General features: G+C 38.8%; 1 protein-coding gene across 23 annotated transcripts in view; it reads left to right on the top strand.

Moving 5' to 3' along the window:
• MEF2C (myocyte enhancer factor 2C) overlaps positions 1 to 24,711 on the top strand; it is a 248,192-nt gene extending 223,481 nt beyond the window's left edge. For 13 of the 23 annotated variants that reach the window (XM_075592944.1, XM_075592956.1, XM_075592914.1 and 10 more), the window contains 5 exons: positions 2,728 to 2,900; positions 5,816 to 5,839; positions 6,948 to 7,077; positions 15,092 to 15,224; positions 21,238 to 24,711. In XM_075592944.1, coding sequence (XP_075449059.1) covers positions 2,728 to 2,900; positions 5,816 to 5,839; positions 6,948 to 7,077; positions 15,092 to 15,224; positions 21,238 to 21,559 — 782 coding nt within the window. In that variant the 3' untranslated portion in view covers positions 21,560 to 24,711. The remainder of the gene's footprint in view (positions 1 to 2,727; positions 2,901 to 5,815; positions 5,840 to 6,947; positions 7,078 to 15,091; positions 15,225 to 21,237) is intronic. The other 10 variants (XM_075592991.1, XM_075592979.1, XM_075592995.1 and 7 more) reach the window with 3 other exon arrangements.
• Positions 24,712 to 25,257: the final 546 nt, after the last annotated feature.

Genomic DNA, 25,257 nt, shown 5'->3' with positions numbered 1-25,257 from the left:
AGTACTGTACAAAAACTTCTGTTTGTATTCAATTCATCAGAGCCAGTGAGCAGTGACGTTTCAGGACAAACTGTCCTTTCCTCAGACCAGACACCAGAGGTGTTTGAATACAAACAGAAGTTTTTGTACTCTACTCAAGTCTTTTGTGTACTTCTTCTAACTTGTATCTCCTAACATTTTGGGGTCCAGCTTTGAGACGCCGGGATCAGCAGAAGGTGAGCAGCAAAAGTTACATTCTTTAAATGTACAATTATTAACAGTGGTCTGCCACTTATCCCTATCTCTTCTCTTCTTCTGCTGGAGTACAAACAATTCAGCCATTTTCTAGATATAAAATATGTACACGAGTATTTCTCCAAAGTAGAAAATTCCTACACAATTTCGCAACCAAATCTATGCTCTAGAATGAAAAAGGAAAATTAAAAAACAAAACTATTTTTGGATCGAATCAGTGAAGCAAAGGAACAGAAATGTAGGCAGATTAAGAACCATTTGGTTTCCCTAATCGACCTATTCTCCTATCAACTGGGAAACCTCAGACACTGTTAGAATATTGTATTTCATATTTTGGATACAAAAAGTAAAAGACATAGACTGCACATGCAAAATGTTTAATATTTAAGCAGAAATATTAATTTAGTACTTTAACACAGGTGTGCTCAACTACAGCCCCGCCAACAGGCCAGGTTTTCAGGATATTGCAGCTTCAGCACAGGTGGCTCAATCAAAGGCTCAGTTGAAGATTGAGCCATCTTTGCTGACGCAGGGACTGATTGAGCCACCTGTGCTGAATCGGGGATATCCTAAAAACCTGACCTGCTGGTGGGGTGGGGGTGCTTGAGGACGTGTTGAGCACCCCTGCTTTAACATACCGAGTAGGCCGTTACCATAACTTCTACCCATAGATATACAAGAGGAAAAAATAGTATGGAGTACACAAATACAAAAGCTATACTTGCTAAAGTGGTGCTATACTTAGTCATATTCATAACAAGAGAACAGAACTATAACGTTGTGGGATAGCGGCCTGTCCGTCAGGTCACCCCCAGCTTTTGTGTGCTACCTAAAATATTTTCCTATTTAGTATAGTCTCTTGTCTATCCCAGCTTTTCTGAACTCTGTTACTTCATTAGCCTGAACAACTGCCTATGGGAGGCGTGTCCATGAATCTATCACCATTTCCAAGGAGAAGTAGTGTCGTTTCTCACTTTCCCTTGAGCCTCTCACCGTCCAGTTTCAAAGCTCAACCTTTGGTGCTAGGATTTCTTTCTCTGGAAGATCGTTCACTCCAGCACCTTCTTGAAATCCTTGATCCCCTCTCTCCCATCTCTCCTTCAAGCTGTACATGTTGAGACTGTCTTGAGGAGTTTCATAATACATACCAGGCACCATTTTAGTAGCTCTTCTTTATGCAACTTAAATGTTTTTCATGTCCTTCTGGAGACATGGATTTGCACATTGAAACACTCCATGTAGTCAGATTTAACCACATGGGATAGCAATGTGTTGTAGACTCATCCAGCACTGAAAGGGATGGTTGAAATCTTCTGGACTCACTACAGTTGCTTCAGAGCAGACCACAGTTTTGAAGTCAGTCTATATTTATCACTGATTTTCAAAGGATGGGCTCCTGTGTCAATGGCATAGAATTGAGAGTTTTAGAATGTTTGAGTCACAGTATGCCAAAAGGATAATCATTTGGGGACTGGAAGCCATAACGCTTATTATTATACGCCTCCAAAACTTCAGCTGGGATGATCTGCCTAGAATTGGCAAAAACGAAATTGTTTGCCCATCATAAAAAATAAAATAAAAATGTTTAATGCTTCAAAAATGGAGATGTTTATATTACTGTTCCAAATTGCTACATTAACAGACATATGCAACAATTTCTTAATCCCAGAAAACCATTACTACAAGTTTGAACGATCTAAGACATTTTTTAAATTGTCAGTGGGGGGGGAAAAAATACCCCATGCAAAGTCATTTTCTTGTTTTCCATATTCAGCTTGATTGTCTGAAAACGTAAAAAAATCACTGGTATACTCGCATAAAAATAAGTCTTATCTTAGCCCCTCAATCATAAGTAAGTAAGTAAGTAAACACAAGCATGCAAATGCAATTAGCAAGACATATGTTCCAATAAGTTGACATATCTAAAAGCAGCCGTAGCTGGTTACTAATAGGAAGCAATCTCTCATCAAGTGTTGATTTAGCACTGTAGGGTAGGGATACAGGGTTGGGATACAAGACAAAAAAAAAAAAGATGAGAAAAGATTTGTACAAGGATTAGAAGACGGAATTAAATGCCTGGAAATAATGAGGCATCTGAGAATCTCTTTAACACCTCTGTTCTGTCCTTTTTTTTGTAGTACGTGAAACACATTTCATTTTATATTCCAGGGATAACTGGAAAAAGAATAATCATGCATGATAATTAATGGGGAGCACTGCATACATAGTAATGTACATCATGCAATACATTTGAATACCATACGTTTCATAGGTCCTTCTTCTATAAACTGGGATAGCACTCATCAGGCGCTATCACACACAGCTCCACTGAATTCAATGGGGATTTCCATGTCGCAGTTTATAGGTCCCTAGTCTTTTATGTGCTATTTACTTCTGGGCAATTTCATTGTACATGTATATCTTTTTTTTTTTTGTACTTGACAATAACTTGTGGTTGCTGCACGTCTAAGCACAGTTGTTCTTTTGAAACAGGTAATGGGTATGGCAATCATCGCAACTCGCCAGGTCTGCTGGTCTCACCTGGTAACATGAACAAAAATATGCACACGAAATCACCACCGCCAATGAACCTGGGGATGAACAATCGCAAGCATGATCTCCGAGTTCTAATTCCACCTGGCAACAAGAATACAATGCCCTCTGTGGTAATGCAACTTTCGCTTTTTATTTTCAGTGATTTGTACAGCATGTGTTTTGGTAGCTTGGTAGTGGATTTCCCATGACATTTTCTCCGTAATGTCTACTACCTGCATGATTTTTTGTTAAAGGATATTATGTCTCTTGCTGTCTTGCATCCACCCCAGCACTGAGTGTGTTAATTTGTTCATTTGTTTTCAATGAAAATAACACCATTGTGTTGTAAAGAATCTTCTTGGCAAAGAAAGTAGTAGTGGTTTTTCAGCTTTCAGTGGGAATATAAAATAAAGGCTTTTTACAGGAATATGTTATGATCTTTGATGACAGAAGCTATTTTAACATTAATGGGAAAAAACTGGGTTAGTTGCAGATGCTGTTCAGGGTTAGTTATAAAGGCAGTCATGAAAATGAATATGCTCCCGTGTATAGTGTTATAAAGTAGAGCTATATACTTTAATATAATTTAGGGAAAATACAAGAGTAAATGAGCTATACGATTCTTACTACCAAATACCATAAATGATTTTAACATGTCACAATAGTCAGTGGAAGAGTCTGACTTCGGAAGTGACTCCTACATTGCTAATTATTGGGGTTATACTACGTAGGGTAACTAAACAATGGGAAGTTCATATACAGTACAGTAGTCTAATTTGCTGCTTTTTGTCTTACTGAGGATAGGAAAGTGTTTAGGATTTAACATTTTGAGGGTCAAAACACAAGCTTTTAATGTACAGTTTCACTGTAGAAAATAACGATTTAATATTTTTTTATGAATGTTTTTTTCAAGCTTAAACCAGAATTTTTTTTATTTTAATAATTAAACCATTTTAATCGGATTCCCAAAGAACATTAGAATTTTGTGGAGTGCTTCCTATTAGCTTAGTATACACATATTAAATGACAGCTTCATTGAGAGCAATATGTACGGGAGTGCACATCTGTTAAATCATGAAAAGTGTGAACTTTCTAGTAATATACTTTTATCTGGTATTGCAGTACAATGTATAGTGCGGGGATAGTCAACTTCAGTCCAAGAGGACTACCAACTGGTCAGGTTTTAATGATATCCCTGCTTCAGCAGAGGTAGCTCAATCAGTGGCTCAGTCAACGACTGAGCAGTATACAGGCATACCCCGCTTTAACATACGCAATGGGACCAGAGCATGTATGTAAAGCGAAAATGTACTTAAAGTGAAGCACTACCTTTTCCCCACTTATCGATGCATGTACTGTACTGCAATCGTCATATACGTGCATAACTGATGTAAATAACGCATGTGTAGCAGGCTCTATAGTCTCCCCGCTTGCTCACAGCTTCGGTACAGGTAGGGAGCCGGTATTGCTGTTCAGGACGTGCTGACAGGCGCATGCGTGAGCTGCCGTTTGCCTATTGAGCGAGATGTACTTACTCGCGAGTGTACTTAAAGTGAGTGTCCTTAAACCGGGGTATGCCTGTAATACATTGTACAGTCTTCGACTGAGTCACCCATGCTGAAGCAGGGCTATCCTTAAAACCTGACCAGTTGATGTCCCTTGAGGACTGGAATTGGCCACCCGTGGTATAGTGCCATTTGTGCCAATGAGCTCGATACTGTTTCTTAACAAAATCCTTGTTAGTGTAACATTATGATTCACAGTCACAGGATTACAAGTGGGCAAACAAGCTGTTACTGTAGTAAAGTTATGGCTCATTGCTAGAGCGTCGGCCTTTTACTCATCAGTGTAGGAATAGTGATTAATATTATTTGTGCTGGAATAAAAGGAATTTGAAGAATACAAGTCACTGTAATGGAAATTAGGGTCTTAAACATTAATAAGTGATTCTGTGGCCCTCGTAGAAAGGACTACTAAATGTCCCCAGGGTTTTGAGACAAATTGAGCCAATTGTTTTTTTTTACTTATTTTTTTTAAAGCATCACAGGGCTTGCACCCTTATTTTTTTCTAGCAAGAAACACATTAAGTTGCTCCCATGCCTTGCCCCTGGCAAGATTAAGGCAAAGGACTTTACATGTCAATATGACCTAAAATGACATGGTGGCCTGGACCATACTGTAAGTCATGTTTTAGTGCAGCCACTTAGATGCTGGTAAAACACTGGGTCTTATTCCACAAACAATGGTAAATGGAATAAATGCAATCTTTTTACTTAATTGCCATCTTTACTAAGAATGAAATGCAAAATATTTCAAACTCATTAGTATATGCTTCTGGCATGGAATGTTCTATGACCACGTATGCGATTAATTTTATTGTTTATTATGACTTTATTGAACAAAGATATTTTTTGTAGGATGTGATGTCTTTTAATATAAGAGTTCTTTACAGATTAAATGGTCGTGTTCCGAAACTTCAGAGGTTTCACCATCATGTGTGCTATGAAGTTTCGAAAAATCAGTTCACTTTCATTTCATCTATGAAGAACTCCTATTGTATGTTGGTCTGCTAAAAAGTATCCTAACCCACAACAGATCTGAATTTCTCCCTGATCAATATGACTATTACAACTTTGAACTAAAGTCTCCAACATGATTTATTTCTTGTCCCCTTAAAGATGATACGTCTTAAGGGACCTTAGAGAGGGTCTCTGTGTCTCTCACAGTGGCATCCAGGTGTTGCTATGAAGTCGTTTTAAACACAGGGACTTAGCTCTGTAAAATAATGTTTCCTGGGATAATGACATCTCTGCAGCACAGAATAGAATGACACGTTATGCTGTATTTCTCATGGATAATCATTAACTGCTTTACTGCTGGAAATATCTGCAGTGGGCTGCAGGCCATGCCAGCACTGGTGAGATTAACAACTGCATTTGACTATGTAACTGTGAGAGCATACGGTGCAGTATTTCACAGAGAATGTGCACTATATTAATAATTTACTTTTACTAATTGTTAATTAATACTCCTTTCCCTTGCTTAGTCTGAGGATGTGGATCTGCTTTTGGTAAGTGGTTACTTTATTGACTGTTACAGAGTGTTTGCCTGATAAGCGTATACGTAATGCTCTGTGTGAAATAACGTTTGAATATGCAGTTTCTCCAACAAGCATTTATGAATAAAATATAGGCGACAGTCATTTTACCCTCATCATGAATAAAAACAGGAAAAATGCCCAATGTACCATTTCCCATGAGAGATACATCATTCGCTACAGTTTTAATATAGGGATTTAAATGAAAAGTTTCTGTTCAATATATAAACACTGGTGTCTAATATCTTTTAAAGCAGCAGATCCTGTTTTTTTGGGGTGGAGGGGGGGGTTATATGCCGTCCGATATTTGATCTTGGTTCCCGAGATGTCAGTCTGTGACACGTAAAAACCCTACAAATACAGTATGTCCACATGGTCACAACAGAAACTCACAGCGTTCTACCAGCCACCAGAGTGTGCTTGACCTCGCTGCCATATATGGGTCTTCTTGTCCCTGTGGGCAAAACCAGTTATATATCTCAGGATCCTCAGAGGTCGGGGCACTGCGGATGGAACACAAACTGACCCCCTCCCCCCACACTCTGGTTCAGACATATACTAAAAAATACCCTGAAAAAAAAATGGAGCAGCTCAGGACGGCTACTTTGGAATTCAATGGTAACAAGGGATGATAGCGCCATCTGCTGCTCAACATGTAACCTGCAGGGAAGACAGACCTAAAGTTGAATAGTGAAATAAACCTAAGCCCTATTGCTGGTAATATTAATGACATTTTTGCGTTTCAATGATAAAGAAACAGTGATAGTACAGTATGCATATTTCATCAGTTTTCCACATGGTCTGTTTTCAACCCACAATAAAGCAATCTTTACTTGTGGCAAGTTCAATTGCCTGGGAGAAGCTGATGTAATGGGTTGCCATGGCGACGCTTGGTCTCTTGAAAGATTGTAAATGATAGGGTTGGCAGAGTTCATAGGAGCCACATGCTAAATGATTAATTTGTATCATGCTGAAGCTTTTTTTTTTTTCTCTTGCTTTTGAAAAAATACAAATGTAATGCAGTATACAAATGTGAAAGTAATATTGCTGTTCTTTTTCTATTTCTATTTCATTGTAACAGAATCAAAGGATAAATAACTCCCAGTCTGCTCAGTCACTGGCAACTCCACTGGTTCCCGTAGCTACCCCCACTTTGCCAGGGCAAGGGATGGGGGGATACCCATCAGCCATTTCAACAAGTTATGGCAATGGTAAGTAACGGTGCACATCACAGAAGAACACCCAGCACATTGCAAAGCACCAATTAGAATTGGGGCTGTGGGTAACTTGCATGCAGCACATTGCAGAGCACTGCTTACAATTGGGGCTGTGGGTAACTTGCATGCAGCACATTGCAGAGCACTGCTTACAATTGGGGCTGTGGGTAACTTGCATGCAGCACATTGCAGAGCACTGCTTACAATTGGGGCTGTGGGTAACTTGCATGCAGCACATTGCAGAGCACTGCTTACAATTGGGGCTGTGGGTAACTTGCATGCAGCACATTGCAGAGCACTGCTTACAATTGGGGCTGTGGGTAACTTGCATGCAGCACATTGCAGCGCACTGCTTACAATTGGGGCTGTGGGTAACTTGCATGCAGCACATTGCAGAGCACTGCTTACAATTGGGGCTATGGGTAACTTGCATGCAGCACATTGCAGAGCACCAGATAGAATTGGGGCTATGGGTAACTTGCATGCAGCACATTGCAGAGCACCAGATAGAATTGGGGCTGTGGGTAACTTGCATGCAGCACATTGCAGAGCACCAGTTAGAATTGGGGCTGTGGGTAACTTGCATGCAGCACATTGTATGTCTTTATTTATATCGCACCATACTCTTACACTTGTTAGATACCCCCGCTACAGCTTGTGGTGAAGGGAATGGTGCAGTGAGGGGCAAAATAGTGGTAATACTGAAGATGAACAGAACCCCTATATATAGCACTCTCTTCCTGTGTGAGATGGTGAATGAGTAAAAACATATTTATTCAAAAACTTCGTTAAAACAATGGGGTTTAAAACATTTATTAAATAGTACCAAGTGTTTTATATACTCTTGGGGTTGGTTACTCAAGAGGACTGTCAATGGGATATTAAGGTCCAGTGTTGGGGAACTCACTGGCCCTAGTAACCCTCATATAGAGTGATTAACTAGATATTGGTGTTGTATAGGAATGATAGTATTAACCATATATGTAATGCCACAGTAATGGAGTACTAATTGGTGCACTGACACACAGAACCTGTTACTGTGCTGCTAGATGCTGCAGCCAGTTATGCAGATATGATTGTGTTATGTACAATTCTAGGTAGTTGTGCACCACATGATGTTCACTGACGCCAATTAGGGTTAATTGTGCGTGAGTGCAAGGAATGGGCAGTAGTAATATAACGTGTAAACCCAGGATCTGAGGTATACAGATCTAAAGTTGACACTAGTACTCAGGAGGTTAATTACTGATAAGAGTGAGGGCACTGCTGAAACTCCTGTATGATCAAATAAGGAGTGACTGCTAAGTGCTGCACCTTGTAGGGCCAGTGAACAGGTTAGTAATATAAAACCGATCCCTAATTGGTGCAGTATTACTCCATATATGGTGGTGAACTGGCACTCCAGATGTTAATAACTGGATGGGATACCGTTTGCTTGCAAAGTATAGTCCTTTAACTCAATGTAGTGGGAGGATGCTAGCCGTAAAGTAATCCCTTAGTGTAGATAGTAATAAGCCAGATATATTAGATCGATCCCTTATAGAGGCTCACAAGACCGTCAGGTCTGTTTAGAGCGCGTAGCTGTGCAGCAGCCGAGCCACACTGACTTTCCTTAGTTGCATAGAGTCAGCGTCTGTGAGCGAGGGCTCTGCGCGTGCACGTGACTGTGTGGTGCCGAAGCGCGCGTTTCGCGAGTATGCTTTTTCAAGGCCAGTAATCTGGGGGGGACCTTAATATCCCATTGACACACAATAAATATGTTTTAACTCATTCACCATCTCACACAGGAAGAGAGTGCTATATATAGGTGTTCTGTTCGTCTTCAGTATATTTATATAGCACCATTAATGTACATAGTTCTTCACAGCAGTAACATACATGACAATCATATAGATAACAAATAATATAAATAACACATAAAGTGGAGAAGTGCTTCAGACATAAAACTAACATTTAGGAAAAGGAGTCCCTGCTCCGAAGAGCTTACAATCTAATTGGTTGGTAGGAAGGACGTACAGAGACAGTAGGAGGGCATTCTGGTAAGCGCTTCTGCAAGGGGCCAAGGTTTATGTATGTGGTGTAAAACTATCACTCATAGAGCTACTCATATGCTTCCTTACGGACATTGCAGAACACCACTTAGAATGGAACTGCGGGTAACTTGCATACAGCACCGCTTAGAATTGGAACTGCGGGTAACTTGCATACAGCACCACTTTGAATTGGAACTGCAGGTAACTTGCATACAGCACCACTTAGAATGGAACTGCGGGTAACTTGCATACAGCACCACTTAGAATTGGAACTGCGGGTAACTTGCATAAAGCACCACTTAGAATTGGAACTGCGGGTAACTTGCATACAGCACCGCTTAGAATTGGAACTGCGGGTAACTTGCATACAGCACCGCTTAGAATGGAACAGCGGGTAACTTGCATACAGCACCACTTAGAATGGAACTGCGGGTAACTTGCATACAGCACCACTTAGAATTGGAACTGCGGGTAACTTGCATACAGCACCGCTTAGAATTGGAACTGCGGGTAACTTGCATACAGCACCGCTTAGAATTGGAACTGCGGGTAACTTGCATACAGCACCGCTTAGAATTGGAACTGCGGGTAACTTGCATACAGCACCGCTTAGAATGGAACAGCGGGTAACTTGCATACAGCACCGCTTAGAATTGGAACTGCGGGTAACTTGCATACAGCACCGCTTAGAATTGGAACTGCGGGTAACTTGCATACAGCACCACTTAGAATGGAACTGCGGGTAACTTGCATACAGCACCGCTTAGAATTGGAACTGCGGGTAACTTGCATACAGCACCGCTTAGAATTGGAACTGCGGGTAACTTGCATACAGCACCGCTTAGAATGGAACTGCGGGTAACTTGCATACAGCACCACTTAGAATTGGAACTGCGGGTAACTTGCATACAGCACCGCTTAGAATTGGAACTGCGGGTAACTTGCATACAGCACCGCTTAGAATTGGAACTGCGGGTAACTTGCATACAGCACCGCTTAGAATGGAACAGCGGGTAACTTGCATACAGCACCACTTAGAATGGAACTGCGGGTAACTTGCATACAGCACCGCTTAGAATTGGAACTGCGGGTAACTTGCATAAAGCACCACCTAGAATTGTAACTGCGGGTAACTTGCATACAGCACCGCTTAGAATTGGAACTGCGGGTAACTTGCATACAGCACCGCTTAGAATGGAACAGCGGGTAACTTGCATACAGCACCACTTAGAATGGAACTGCGGGTAACTTGCATACAGCACCACTTAGAATTGGAACTGCGGGTAACTTGCATACAGCACCGCTTAGAATTGGAACTGCGGGTAACTTGCATACAGCACCGCTTAGAATTGGAACTGCGGGTAACTTGCATACAGCACCGCTTAGAATTGGAACTGCGGGTAACTTGCATACAGCACCGCTTAGAATGGAACAGCGGGTAACTTGCATACAGCACCGCTTAGAATTGGAACTGCGGGTAACTTGCATACAGCACCGCTTAGAATTGGAACTGCGGGTAACTTGCATACAGCACCACTTAGAATGGAACTGCGGGTAACTTGCATACAGCACTGCTTAGAATTGGAACTGCGGGTAACTTGCATACAGCACCGCTTAGAATTGGAACTGCGGGTAACTTGCATACAGCACCGCTTAGAATGGAACTGCGGGTAACTTGCATACAGCACCACTTAGAATTGGAACTGCGGGTAACTTGCATACAGCACCGCTTAGAATTGGAACTGCGGGTAACTTGCATACAGCACCGCTTAGAATTGGAACTGCGGGTAACTTGCATACAGCACCGCTTAGAATTGGAACTGCGGGTAACTTGCATACAGCACCGCTTAGAATTGGAACTGCGGGTAACTTGCATACAGCACCGCTTAGAATTGGAACTGCGGGTAACTTGCATACAGCACCGCTTAGAATTGGAACTGCGGGTAACTTGCATACAGCACCACTTAGAATTGGAACTGCGGGTAACTTGCATACAGCACCACTTAGAATTGGAACTGCGGGTAACTTGCATACAGCACCGCTTAGAATTGGAACTTGTTGTGCTTGTTTTTTTATTCAATCTGTTTTTGATATTTGATGTCAAACTTTTTATTTGTCTTTTAAAACCTCAATTTTGTGAAATAAATCACTAAAACTTACCAATAGCTTTGTTTCTGAAAATGAATGAGGAATTTGTGATTTCCAGTTAATCATCAGTTTTGATTTCCGTACAAAAATAAATAAACTGGGGATTAAAAAAAAAAAACAGAAATAGGGTTAAGTTGATAAAATGCTTTTCAACTGATTTTTTTTATTCCAATGTTATTGAAATGTGCCATTAATCCTGCAGTTGAGAAATGCCAAGATATACCACATTTGACAGCGTGTAGATATTCCTGATATTACCATAGCACTATCTGTGAGTGTTGGTATGGCATGTCATATGTTATCTGAGCCGTTACTAATTTCCAACTCCCACATCCAACTGTTCTGAGATTAGGTCTCATGCAGAAAGTCTTTTATACCTACTGCATGCATAAAAGAAAACAATTACGCATGTTATCAGAATGAATCCATACAGTAGTTGCACTATAATGTCAAGAACGACATTGTCCATCTCTGGCATAAAGTCACGTGTTAGTGTTCTAAAAAAGGACATTGAATACACAGGAAAACTGTAAAAGAAATAGAATAAATGTGAAAACTGGTAGGTATTTATCAAGTGAAACTGATCTGTATTTGCACCTTTAAAGCAGTAATTCTTCATGAGAACTCTGTATACATAGATTTTTGTAATAATAGGAACCAGTGGACCCCCCTCAGCACGATCGCGGCAGACACTGCCCCCAGCGCTTTTCTGCCTGGGGACAGTAAGCCTTGTTACATCTGCATCAGGTTTAAAGTTCCGTCCTGGGAAATACAGTAATATGGCTGCCAAATCTCACATGGTCTGCAAGCCAATAGGATGGCGCAAAGTCATCGGCAACAGAGGACCTCCTTTTAACGGGATTGCTGCTTTGAGCAGAAACTCTCTTATGCATCAGATTGCACTAGCATAAGAAATGTGCCAATTCTGCCCTTTAAATTCCATGTGGTTAATACCACCTCAGACCTGGCAGATTAATTTGCTGTAATGAAAGACAAAATCAGCAATAATTCAAGCGTTGATGCATCCTATTATAGAATTGTGCCGAGAAAGTTACTTCTTCCTTCCTCTTTCTAGAACCCCTCTGCAAATCGCTTGGGCACTAAATTGGCAGTAAGCAACCTAATAAATCAGTATAAAATGGTGAATCAGGAGATTAATGCTTTGCATTTAATATAAGAAAAGCCTTTTGGTACATTTAATGCATACAACAAGTAGTCTCAGGTTTTGTCATGAACTAAGTCACTCCCAGCAACCTATCACAAATAGTTTTCACAAGTAATAACAGACACAATACATGTAACTCACCATGGCTACAGAGTGAGGCATAGGGGCGCTTTCAAATGGTTCCATACAAACTATTATGAAACACAAAAGAGTAAAATTAGACCAATTCCAGAGTTGGTTTTTAAAATAATTCTTACTGTGTAAGTAGAACATGTGACACCCATTAAATAAATAATGTATTTTCATTCCTAGTGACCTTGGGAAGTCACATGGCACTCCTTAAAAAAAACCAGAATATTTTTGCAATTTACACCCATAGATGCTCGTTGACCTAAAATTGATCATTAAACTGCGATGGTGCTAAGTTTGCACATCTGCACGGAAATTGTGTGTTCTCTTGAATGGGAGTTTGTGTGGTAATACCCAACTAGCACTATCAGACTTTAATAAATAACCCCCAAAGTGAATTAAGTTCAGTGATAGGATCGTGTGATTGATGCATTAAAATAATAATTATTATAATAATAATAATAATAATAATAGTAGTTAAGTATAATAGGAGAGTGCTGTTATTTATTTTTGGTGTATATACCTGCCAGACAGAGATAGACCTGTTTGCCAGGGGAATAACTAGTAAAAAGGTGTATCTTCTATTCAGCAGTGCAATCATAAATATATGAAAACTAAAACAACTCCCAAATCACAACTAACAATATTTGCAACCATATACAAGGATTCGCTCATACAATTTTTTATAAGTACTTGTACCTGAATAATAGAAAAAGCATCAGCCTATTAAATATATTAAATATATCACTAGCATTACACCACATTGATTGTATTTTGTACTGCATCTGTAAGTAAGAGGAATTGTTTTGCTCGTCTGGATTTGATTGTTTTGAGTTTCAGTGCTGTTTGTAAAATATACAGTTCTGGTCATTATGGCTGTCTGGATATTTCACCAGAAGAGTCATGCTTTAATAGTTTTACACTTCATACTTTTATATTGCACTCTATGCTACGTATTTATAACATGTCCTAGGCTCTGAAATAGTTCAAGTTTCTTAGCTTTTTTTCCCCATGGTATACAATGAAAAGGCACATACTGTACATTGTTTTAACAAAATAGCAAGAAAACCACCTAAATTGATATTACTGTTGTCACGGGTGACCAGGACAGTTCACGGGGATCAAGGCACCCGACAAGACAAAGGCGTTCAATAAAGTGTATTTATTTAGGCCGGAGCCAACAGGCTCAACACAGTTGCAGAAAAGAGCTTACACATCAAAACAGGGGTTATTGCGGGAATCCTACTGTAGCTAGCTAGGTGCTGGGGGCTGCTCTGATAGTTTCCCAGGAGTTCTTCCATGTCTGCAGGGGTTCTGGTCTCTCAAGAACTCGGGATGCTATTTGGAGAAGTGCAAATTCAAATCTCCCACTTGAATCGGCACAGAGCCTCCTTCTGGGTGTTTCCAGCAAAGCCTCGGAGCACACCCCTTAGCTTACGCGCTTACTCCAGGGAGAACTGTGGAGCTCAGATCGGCTACCCTTTACATAGTTTCTCTGTCTCCATAGAATAGCATGGGAAATTGGGTAGCGACCAATCACAGCGTGAGTGCTTGCCTGCAATGGACCAATCTGGGCAGGGAGCAGTGAAGGCGCTGCTAGGTCAGCCTATAGGTGTGGGCTTAAGGGGATTTCAAACCAGCCATTGGGAACAGCACCTATTGGGCTCATACCCAGCAACAGGTTCCCATAGTCCTCCAGATATCTCCCACAAAGATAGGTGCATCAGTATCTAGGAAGGACAAAGGCTCCGCTCTTTGAGCCAACACCTCCCAGACCTGTGTACTGCCAGTTCCCACTATCACATTGTCCACAGCACTGTACCTCCCCCTCCTCGATTAACGAAGTCCGGCTTCACTGGTGTGCAGGCTGGTTAAGTGTATTACCAGCCTTGCATATTAAGGATCCACAGAAATGCATGCATCACAACATTGCACAGACGAAATCTTAATTAATACGTAACACTATACAATTTTGGGCCATATGGTCCACAATAAGGTCCAGATGGATATGGTCAATGGCTGGGCATAACCTTTATTATGAGAGCAGCATTGCCCCTACCGTCACAACTGTTAAAGTATTAAGTTATGTTATAGTGAGTTCTTGAGGATTCTCACTTTCATGTTTCTTACCTCTTAATTTCCATCAGCTGTCTTACATTTTATGCCCCTTGGATTATATATTCATTGAAACTATCTATGCCATGTTGCAATACTGGCCAGTTTATTAATATATTCATGTGTTAATGTATATTTATAACATGCACCAAACCAAACATAGAAAGGTAAATCTCATGTCCACCTTCTCCAACTATTCTGTGAAAAACCACATACAGTAATAATTGTATTTTTATGCAATGAACACACGTACATTCAAATCATATGCATTGCGCAGTGTATCCATGTTCATCGTGCTTTTATTAAACCAAGTGGGCTGTATTAAAATGGAGAGTAACGTGGTGATTGTCCTACATATTATTAATGATCTTTTTGTGAAGTTATTTTATACATGTTGTTTATGTTTGTTTCTTTGTAGAATACTCTTTAAGCAGTGCAGACCTGTCATCTCTCTCTGGGTTTAACACAAGTGCCCTCCATCTTGGCTCAGTAACTGGCTGGCAACAACATCATCTGCATAACATGCCTCCATCAGCCCTCAGCCAGCTGGGGTAAGCACGGTCACTTATTATATTTTACTTTACATAAGTACTTGAAGCTCTGTGTATGCTGGTCAGTGGGAGCTTGGGAGGTAATGCTTATACAATTGCCAACTCTCACGGCCACGTCTCCCCATCACAGTGCGTCTGCACTATAAACTGACTCTTCGAAAAGCATCCTATACTTCTATTCAGTTCTATACGAATGTTACTTTAGTCACACGTGTATATACACTGCCATAGTCAATATTGCTTATTAATGGGTATTCTCTTGTGTGGCCACTATTGCTCATCCCCGGTTTTCCTTTATTATAGGGACTGCTATTGATTGTCAGACTGGTAGTGATAGGAAGATGTGTCAAGTGTTGCACACTGGAGCATTGCTCCAAAACCAGTGCAAATTGCGTCATTTTAAGGCGATGTGATTCTGCATCAATTTATCAAGGTGCTTTTGCCCCAAATTGCTCCACTTATACCAGGAACATTTGTGGAACGGTTGTAAGGAAGAGTGAGGGGAGGAGAGAGTCAGCGCAGTATTAAAATGAGATGCATCAGGTGTTACACGTATAATGTGTGCGGTTTTCTCTCTCTTTGCGCTAAATAAATCCGCCAGGTTAAGGGGAGGCTAGGCTTTGCTCCTGAGAGATCTGTTCCAAACATAAGAAGCAACATTAACAATATTCATACATATGTTGCTGGCCCAAACTGACGCAGATACAAATATTTGCTCTCTGTTTTGTTGCAAATTGCACCATTTTGATACATGTTCCCTAGTGTAAGTGTATGAAGGAAAGATGATTATTTGAGTGGTATGAATTGTCTCCCACATTTGTGTGCACATAAGTTTCATGTTCCAGTTTCATTAATTATCACACCCATTTCTTAATTGGAAAATTCTTGTGTTTGTCCTGACGTGCCCCATATGAACAGGCCTCCTAACGATGTTTTCCTTTTAATTGATTAATTACACACAATTGTAGATTTTTTTTTGTCAAATACTTTAAAAAATAATAATAATAATAATTACATAGCTGGATTTGGACCTCTGAGTCTTGAAAATATACCAAGTTGTTGCAGAATATAATATTGTGTAGACATAGATGTTAATTGGCCTACTTTTAACAGAATCTAATCACGTATTTGATTCTTCTGTTGTTTACAGTTTTATTTCCTATAACTTGTAACAAAAAGCATGACTAATTTGAAATCATCAAAATTAAAAATGTAATAAGACACAAATAATATAATTTCAATGATCAGCCAAATTGGGCTTTCATAAGAAAAAAGTCATACATGAAAGTGTGGTAATGGCTGCCACACAATATTGATTACTAGCTTTATAATTTTAGTAAACTACCACTCTGTATGGTTATCACAATATCACATATGACATTCAGTGCAATACATTGCATTATTCTTTTTATAAAAAGCATTCTCTCGACTATTACCCTAACATCTAACGGTTTCAAAATTGCATACAGCATAATACGAGAACATATAATGACATACCGTATAGTTTTAATGTTGCAGTGTAGCATGTAATTTCTGGCCAGCATTTAAATCTTCCGGTAATTACCTTGCCATGCTTACTAGCAGACTAGATTTCAAACCATTGTTACATCCTAAACCATACATTTTTGAAAGCGCTTATTTGGTGCTGCTGATTGTAGGGGAGATCACCACTTTAAAATCATTTTGCCAACTTTCATAAGTAGTTTTATTGATCCTTTATTAAAGAGTTTTTTTCTGTTTCTGGGTCATTCCTTGCCTGAAATCTCAATGTAGGGTTCATGTGTAGCATTTTAATAGAGAGTAGGTGACTGTGTGTAAAGCATACATCCTTCTTATCATTAAAGGAAAACCATTAGTGTCTTAGTTACATTTAACTACAAATTGCAAACCTAAACACAGCTTTGGAGAGAATCTTGATGACTAAATAAAAGTTTTAAACGCCAATCATTGTCTTAGTATATTAGAGGAACATACTTAATAATATCTTGACTGACTAAGTATATATGTATAAAATGTTCATTGCTAAAGTGCAATCGGCGCGAAACGCGTCAGGATCTTTTCCTCTTTTTTGTAGTTGCGTTATGCCTAATAAAATGTTCTGATTTTAACTTGCCTCCAGCCGCATTGATCCTGCAGTGCTCAGCCCTTCCTTGCTTCACTCTAAGAATATATGTGTAAAATGTTAGTTAAAAAGGATATTTATGCATTAATATTAACTTTATATGTATATGTAAACACACAAAAGATATCGCAATCAAACCGTAAAATAAATGGTACTCAAAAAACAGATATAAAGCATAAAAAATGTGGCTACTGGTGCTATAGGCACAAGAGAATATATAACAAAAAAAGAATCCCAAAAACAAGCACTCGGGTTACCAAAAAAATAAGAACACAATTTATTGAGAACAAAAAGAAAAAATATAAAAATGGGACATCCTAAAAACACAAGACCCCTATAGAACCTCTATCAAATCCACTGAGATAACTATAGTGACTCAAATATGAGACCGAGAGGGTGTGTGACCTCAGCTGAAAATAAAGTGCCAAGTGTCATGTAACAGAACATACAGATGGAACAAAGGAAAATAGCTCTGTATCAATACCCTGCGTGTGTGGACAGACAGAAAAAGCACATACGTGGAATAGAAAATGTAGGTGTAAATACAGACATGTAAAAACCTAAGATGCTAGGTAGAACTCAGCTAATTAGTTACACCATTCAGGTAAGTGCCACATAAAAAAGTAGCCACGGAGAACAGATAGAAAAAGATAACTATCTGCCTATTATCACATAAAGTCATGGCCGAGTAACATCACAAAGTCCCAAAGTATGTGAATTAACAGACCATGAAACATAATAATAGCATGGAATTGTCCCAAAAAAAGAGAGAGAGGGAATCTGTTGGCATTGGCCAGAGATTAAGCAGGAATTAGTGTGGAAACAAAGATAGTATATTTCCTCCAGGCAATATCCCGTAATACGCCCAACACATTAGAGCAAATAGGTAGAGCAAAAAGATACTCAACATGCAGCGATGTAGTCCCAAATATAGGTGTGTCAGTGCAGTAATGGAAGTCACAGCGGGCAAGCAGCACAGCGCCATATCAGATGAGGGACAACCAGTCAAAAGCTGGTAAGCCGTCCTTGTCCGGGACCCCTTCCTCATTTCTCCCAGGACGGCTTACCTGCCTTTGACTGGTTGTGAATTAGCCGAGTGCTTGTTGTGGGACTTTTGATAGATAGATAGATAGATAGATAGATAGATAGATAGATACAGTAGATAGATAGATAGATAGATAGATAGATAGATGATAGATAGATAGATAGATAGATAGATAGATAGATAGATAGATAGATAGATAGATAGATAGATAGATAGATAGATAGATAGATACAGTGGATAGATACAGTGGATAGATACAGTGGATAGATACAGTTGATAGATAGATCGATCGACAGACAGACAGACAGACAGACAGACAGACAGACAGACAGACAGACAGACAGATAGATAGATAGATAGATAGATAGATAGATAGATAGATAGGTCAGTAACATAGCACCATATTTAAATCAGAAGTAAAGTTGTCAATGTTATTAGGGAACACCATATACAGTAACCTGACCCAGTTGTCATTATTTGCTACACAAATTACATATTTCCTAAAAACTCCACAAATATGTTAAAAAAATCTGTGAAAGTTTATAATAGCTTTTGTGATCTTCATCACTTACTTAAACGATCTATTTAATTGATGCTGGTATCTTTTCTAATAGTTCCCACCAGTACATATTCAAGTGACACGCAGGCACCTAAAAGGTATTGGAGCACAAATATGAAAATGTAATTAAAGATACAGAGTAACATTTTCCTAACATGTTCCCTGCAGTCACGCATATCATGTTTTGTTTCTGATAGAGACACATTTTTTCACTCTACTTTAGTTTTTGTCCTTCCGTCTTTGCCACTAAAATGACTTTAAAATATATGACCGTGTAGGAAATGTGAAGTAAATGTACTGTGCATGTAACTCCAAAACGTGTGTTTATTATCTGTGTAGTACAGAGTAGTAACAAACAATGGCAATGAATAGATTCCTAATATCTTTCACATCCACTGAGCTAACACACCTTCCCCTCAAACAATCCACTGGTTTGCCTCATTCCCTTATGAATGCATCTAGTTATAATGCCATTTTTGGAATTCCTGTGAAGAGGTCCCATTTAAATTATGTTCTCAGTAGTTTTTGTAGGTGCGGAGTATTATTAGGTAAAATACATTTATTGAGTGGAAATTGCCTTTTTGCCAGCAGGTGGCACTTTGAGACAACATATTTTTAATAAGCAGAATGTTTGTCAGTCATTAGTTGTTATGACAAACATTTTCTTTCTTTTATCTAAGTCTAAAACTTGGATTAGCATATACAAATATAATACAATACATGTTATGTGAATGGAAAAATAGAAAATAAAGCATTTATAATTATTGCACTCATTAGAATGCACCAACATTATCTTTAAAAAGATAATGATTCATTAAACTTTCTACACATTATTAGTAACAACAGTAAAAAAATTACACATAAACTTTGAGCTGCAAAATGGGGATGACAATACTCTACAAACTCAAGCTACATTTGTGACCCCACCTATTCTTTTCCATGTCACATCTGTGAGATGCATACTGCAGTAGTCATAAAATAGCCCTATCTATCACACATATTCCACCAGTGCTTCTGTGTGCTTTCATAATATAGTAATGCTATTTCCCTGTGTTTGGTTTTAACTTTCTATAATCAGATCATAGATTACTTCTCTTATTTACGCTTTGACAATTTGCAATCGGTAATGTTATTAGTTAGAAACATTACCAAACATTATGTGAAAGGCTGGGATCTAAAGGGACTCCAGATTGTGGCCAACAGGAGATTTGCAATATGTGTATAATATTCTGATACACAATATAACAAAAATCAAAGATGGGTCTAATTGGCATCTACCTGGTTCTTATATTCCCTTTTAGCATTGCAGCATTCTCAAGTATCAGTGTTGTTTATTTCATAGAGTGGAGAGGGATCTCTTCTTTATCAACGCCCCAAGTGCTATATATACCCCCCAACACACACCTTTAGACAATATGTGGTGAGACGCCTGTCTGCATTAAAAATAGCAAACATGAAATACCTGGCATGTATGCCAATTTAAGTCATTTAAATGGACTTTGCATATCCATATTAGCATATATTCCAGGTGTGCTCCTTTTTGTGCACGGTTGGCTCTCCACGTATTGACTAAAGGTGTGTTTGGTGAGGTGTATACTGTATCACTTGTGTATTTAGCAAAGAAGAGTCTCTCTGTCTCTCTCTGGATGGGAGTAACGGCGCCTTTAGATGTGACCTTAATAAGTCAGGTTAAATCTGTGTGTTAACCTGAACAAACTCCTTTGCATATGATTAGCTCTAACGGACAGAAAAATGCAACCATACGTTATTTCAAGGAATAGCACTGGGTTACCATTAGGAAAGGCCTTACGAATAACCTGCGTTAATTTAGGTTTAACATTAGGTTAAATAAAGCAGCTTATTGCATTTGGGCCTATGTGAGTCAGATGTTGCCAGGAAGCAGAGATTCTGTGCTAAAGCAGCTTAAATCCTAAGGAAATCGATACTAGTAAACACAGAGATACAGCCCAGCGATTTCATAGTAACTGTTTTGTTTTAATGACCAGCAATTAATTGCAAAGTTAAACGTCAAATGAACCCCAAATGTGGTCAAATCTAAAGCAAAATTAAGCTAGAGCACTTATTTTAAGCAGCAGAGCAGCCATCTTTGTCTCCTATAGATTTAAGCCGAGTAGATATTGTAATGGACAATATAATGTTTCTGTGTCTAAAAGGGGGAAAGTAGGAGGCACTGCTGCTTAAATCAACTTGTTTGTGTGAGTGTTAGTGAGTTTAGAGGCATTTTATGCCTCCTCATTCTGTAACTGCGTTTCCTTTCCTCCTACAGAGTTTGCACTAGCACTCACTTATCTCAGAGTACAAATCTCTCCCTGCCTTCTACTCAAAGCCTCCACATCAAGTCAGAACCTGTTTCTCCTCCTAGAGACCGTACCAGCACGCCCTTGGGATACCCACAGCACACGCGCCACGAGGCGGGGAGATCTCCTGTTGACAGCCTGAGCAGCTGCAGCAGTTCGTATGATGGAAGCGACCGGGAAGATCATCGAAACGATTTCCACTCCCCCATTGGACTCACCAGACCGTCGCAGAACGAAAGGGAAAGTCCCTCAGTGAAGCGCATGCGGCTCTCTGAAGGATGGGCAACATGATAGAATCATTATATATTCAATTTTTTTTGCAGTGTGTGTGTGCTATACCTTAACGGGAATGGGTGGGAAGGGAGGGTCGATATACATTATATGTGCCGTGTTTGAGGGGGAAAAAAAAAAGTCAGGTACTCTGTTTTGTAAAAGTACTTTTAAATTGCCTCAGTGATCAAGTATAGGGTTAAGGAGCCATGCTGAGATAACAAGCTTAGCACTTGAGCTGTACAACAGAAAACTTGTACAAAATAGATTTTGAAGCTAACTTCTTTTTCACTGTTGTGCTCCCTTTGCAAAATGTATGTTACAATAGATAGTGTTATGTTGCAGGTTCAACGTTATTTACATGTAAATAGACAAAAGGAAACTTTTGCCAGAAGTGGCAGAGAGAGAAAGCAGCTGTTATGCAACATATAGAAATAATGTACAGAGGTTCCGACAGACCCAGCGTTGGGTGGCCATTGATATCTGTTAAACGGCTGGGCCACTCAATATATGTAAATTACCCAAACACACCGGCATATTTAGAAAGTATGGCACTTACTTAAAAAGGAACATTTAAAGCAGAACCATACTAAACGTGGTGTTTGAGATCTTACATATTTTATTGTTCTATCCTGGGTATGCATCACTTAATATATAGAAATATAAATTATGTACATTACATTTTGCTTATTTTCATATAAAAGGTAAAACAAAGTTTGCAAAGCATTTGTGGCTTTTTGTAGGTAATTTAAGCCAAAATGTGTTTTTTTTTTGTTTTTCTCTTCTTGATAGCTTCGCTAATATTTTAAACAGTCCTAAAGAAAACAAGAGTAAGGGGCTTTTTTGTAAAGAAATTACCGCCCCAAGCCAGGAAGAACTCCATGCTTTTGCTAATCAAGATAACTGTTTTCTCTTTGTAGAAGTTTTGTTTTTGAAATGTGTATTTCTAATTATATAAAAATAATATTAAGAATCTTTACAAAATCTGTGAAATTAACATGCTTGTGTATAGCATTCTAATATATAATAAACATGGGACTAGCAAAGTTTTTGTTATCTTAATAGTGGGGGAGGGAGCAATTATATTTGTGCAGTTGCACATCTTAGAAACTGTTTTCTTTAACTCTGCATACATTTTTCAGATGCAAATTCAGCGATATCACAAGAAAAAACGGCAAGGTTGAAACTTGTTAGCAGGTGAAAACATTGTTTGAGTAACCCTATGTTCGTATTCAGTTGGGTGAACTGCCATCCATTGTACTTAATGGTTGAATTTGTCTTTTTTTTTTAGAGAGAGAAAATATCAGTTAAAATGTATTATGCTTAAAGTAAAACAACCCCATTTCAGAACCACTTTCCTCAATGTAGCAATGAACCTGTACTCATTAAAAAATAATCTTTACATTTTGATGTATCCAGAATATGCAAATATAACCAACTGAGTTTATGGGTAGTTAGCAGTAACTTGCTTTTGACAGGTTCTCTCTAGATAATTGTAATTCAAAAAATAGCCATATTAAAGGTTTACCTAGCAACTTGTCTCAGCAACGCGTACACTATAGTAAAGGAAGTTAGTCATTTTAATGGCGTTGCGAAATATTGTAAGTCACATAACCAGCAGAAACTAGGATGTAAGTGCAATTTTAGCAGTACTCGGCATTGGAGATACGATATTAGCAGAGAGTAGGAACAGAATCACGTGGAAATGGATGACAGTCTGCCCTCAGGTTCCCACTACTGAGTTCAACAAAAGTGGTGTCAAGGGAGGTTGATACACTTGTAATCTGATTTACTAGATAAAAGCACAACTTTGTGATGGGTCACTTTCTGTAAAGTATAACTTTTTACCTTTCTGAGATGTACCTTGCCAATTATTGTTTTGGAAATGCTAATTTTGGCTTTTATTGCAATCCCTTTGTATTTATGAATTTTGGGGCAGAGCCCCAAGGGGTATTAACATTTAGCATAAACTTGTCCTATATAAAAATACAAAAAAAAAAAATTAGGCAGCATTCTTATTTGCAAGTTGAAACAACCGCAGTGGCAGTTTTAATGTACAGGCTATAAACCCATTATTTAAATGTAGAATCCTGAGTCACATATTTTCCCCTTGGAATTTTTTTAGACATAATCTTTTGAAGGAAACACTCCAGAACACATTGACTTACATGAAGATGTGCAGTTGTGTTGTGAAAAAAGAATAACTGTAATTTCCATATCACTTTACACTAAGCTGCAATAAGGAGAGAGAAAAGAAACATAACCTTTCTAAAAATGTCAGTTTTCTAATAATTGTATGTGTTTGCGTCTTATCTTGCATTTTATTTCCCTCCTCTAACTTAGATATAACAATACTGATGTGTTTTGTTCTTACCATTGTGTTTCTTTCAGGAACTTAAATTATATGTTCTTTTCATTTTTTTTTTAACAAGCCACTTGAAAGTGAATAAAGGCTGTTGCCTAAACACAGAGTACTCCATTTGTTTTTGTTTGTGCCATCTGCTGTGATGTCAACCCCTTCACCATGTTTTTTTTTCTTCACCCACTACAGATTTCATGAAAGACTGATGGAATATTTGTATCTGTCACAGTATTTCACACTGTCTGTGTAACTAAGGCTTTGTTAATATATTTTAACCAAAGGCATGGAGCAATCCAAGCTTTCGGCAACATGTCACATCCGTATTGGAAATTGTTCAATAAGCAAACCATGCTATATCCATCCTCTTGATTATATGTCAGATTGATCCATGCCTCAGTTTCTGTAATCAAGTAAACAAGCAAAATCTGCTATGTGAAGATGTACATCTGATATGGTTAAAAACTTGGATTGCTTCAACTGGTTTTCTGTATCATTTATTTTAGTGTTATTTTCTGGAAGTTTACTTCCATTTAATAGTAGTATTTAAAATCCGGAGTTTAGAAAAGAGGGAGATTGTGCATTTGTAACCAGTAAAACAGAGGCTCACAGCGGCATAAGCTGGACTTTGTCGCCCCCAGATGTCAAGATGTCATATAACTAAGTTAAAACACATCTGTATATCTCAAGGGACTTAATTCAGCTTTCTGTAGTGAACAAGAATGGGAAAAATGCAAAAGTTTCTCTTGATGGAAAAAAGGTATAATTTGTATTTTGCAGACAAATAAGTAAAATTACTGGCTTTCATAGTGAACTATTGTCTCTAGTGCATTTCTTTATAGAGTTATGGTATGGGCAATTAAATATACGGAGAAACATGTGGGGGCTTATTCTCTTAGCTATGGAGTGTGTCGATCCGCTTCTAAAGAGCCCTTTCCGGTCAGATTGCAAGTTACAGCCAGAGCCTGAAATATGGCTGTGGCTGAGAGAGAGCAAAACCCATAAGTCAGACTGGGGATGGAGTTAGCACCACCTCAGGTTGTTCCGCTTCAAAAGCAAGTACGGTTTTGTAAAGTATCTGGGAGTTGTGGCTATTAATGCGATTTGCAATAGACAATAGGGTTTTTCTTACATTTCATTCTGCTACTTCTGAACATGTCACACAACCTTGGAGCTACGAGAATAGGCCCCACAGAAGGATATGATTTATAAGTAGCATCCATGATTTCGCCCACACTAGGACTAAGGGTCTATTTGCAAATGAACATACACTTTGAGAGGTGCAGAGAGAAGGTGCTGCCATCCAATATGTCACACATTTCAAATATTGTTTTTGTCAGTGCACACATTTTCATCCGTT

Source organism: Ascaphus truei, chromosome 1, assembly GCF_040206685.1.
Source record: "Ascaphus truei isolate aAscTru1 chromosome 1, aAscTru1.hap1, whole genome shotgun sequence".
NCBI classification, from domain to species: Eukaryota; Metazoa; Chordata; class Amphibia; order Anura; family Ascaphidae; genus Ascaphus; species Ascaphus truei.
This window is presented reverse-complemented; position numbering and strand designations above follow the sequence as displayed.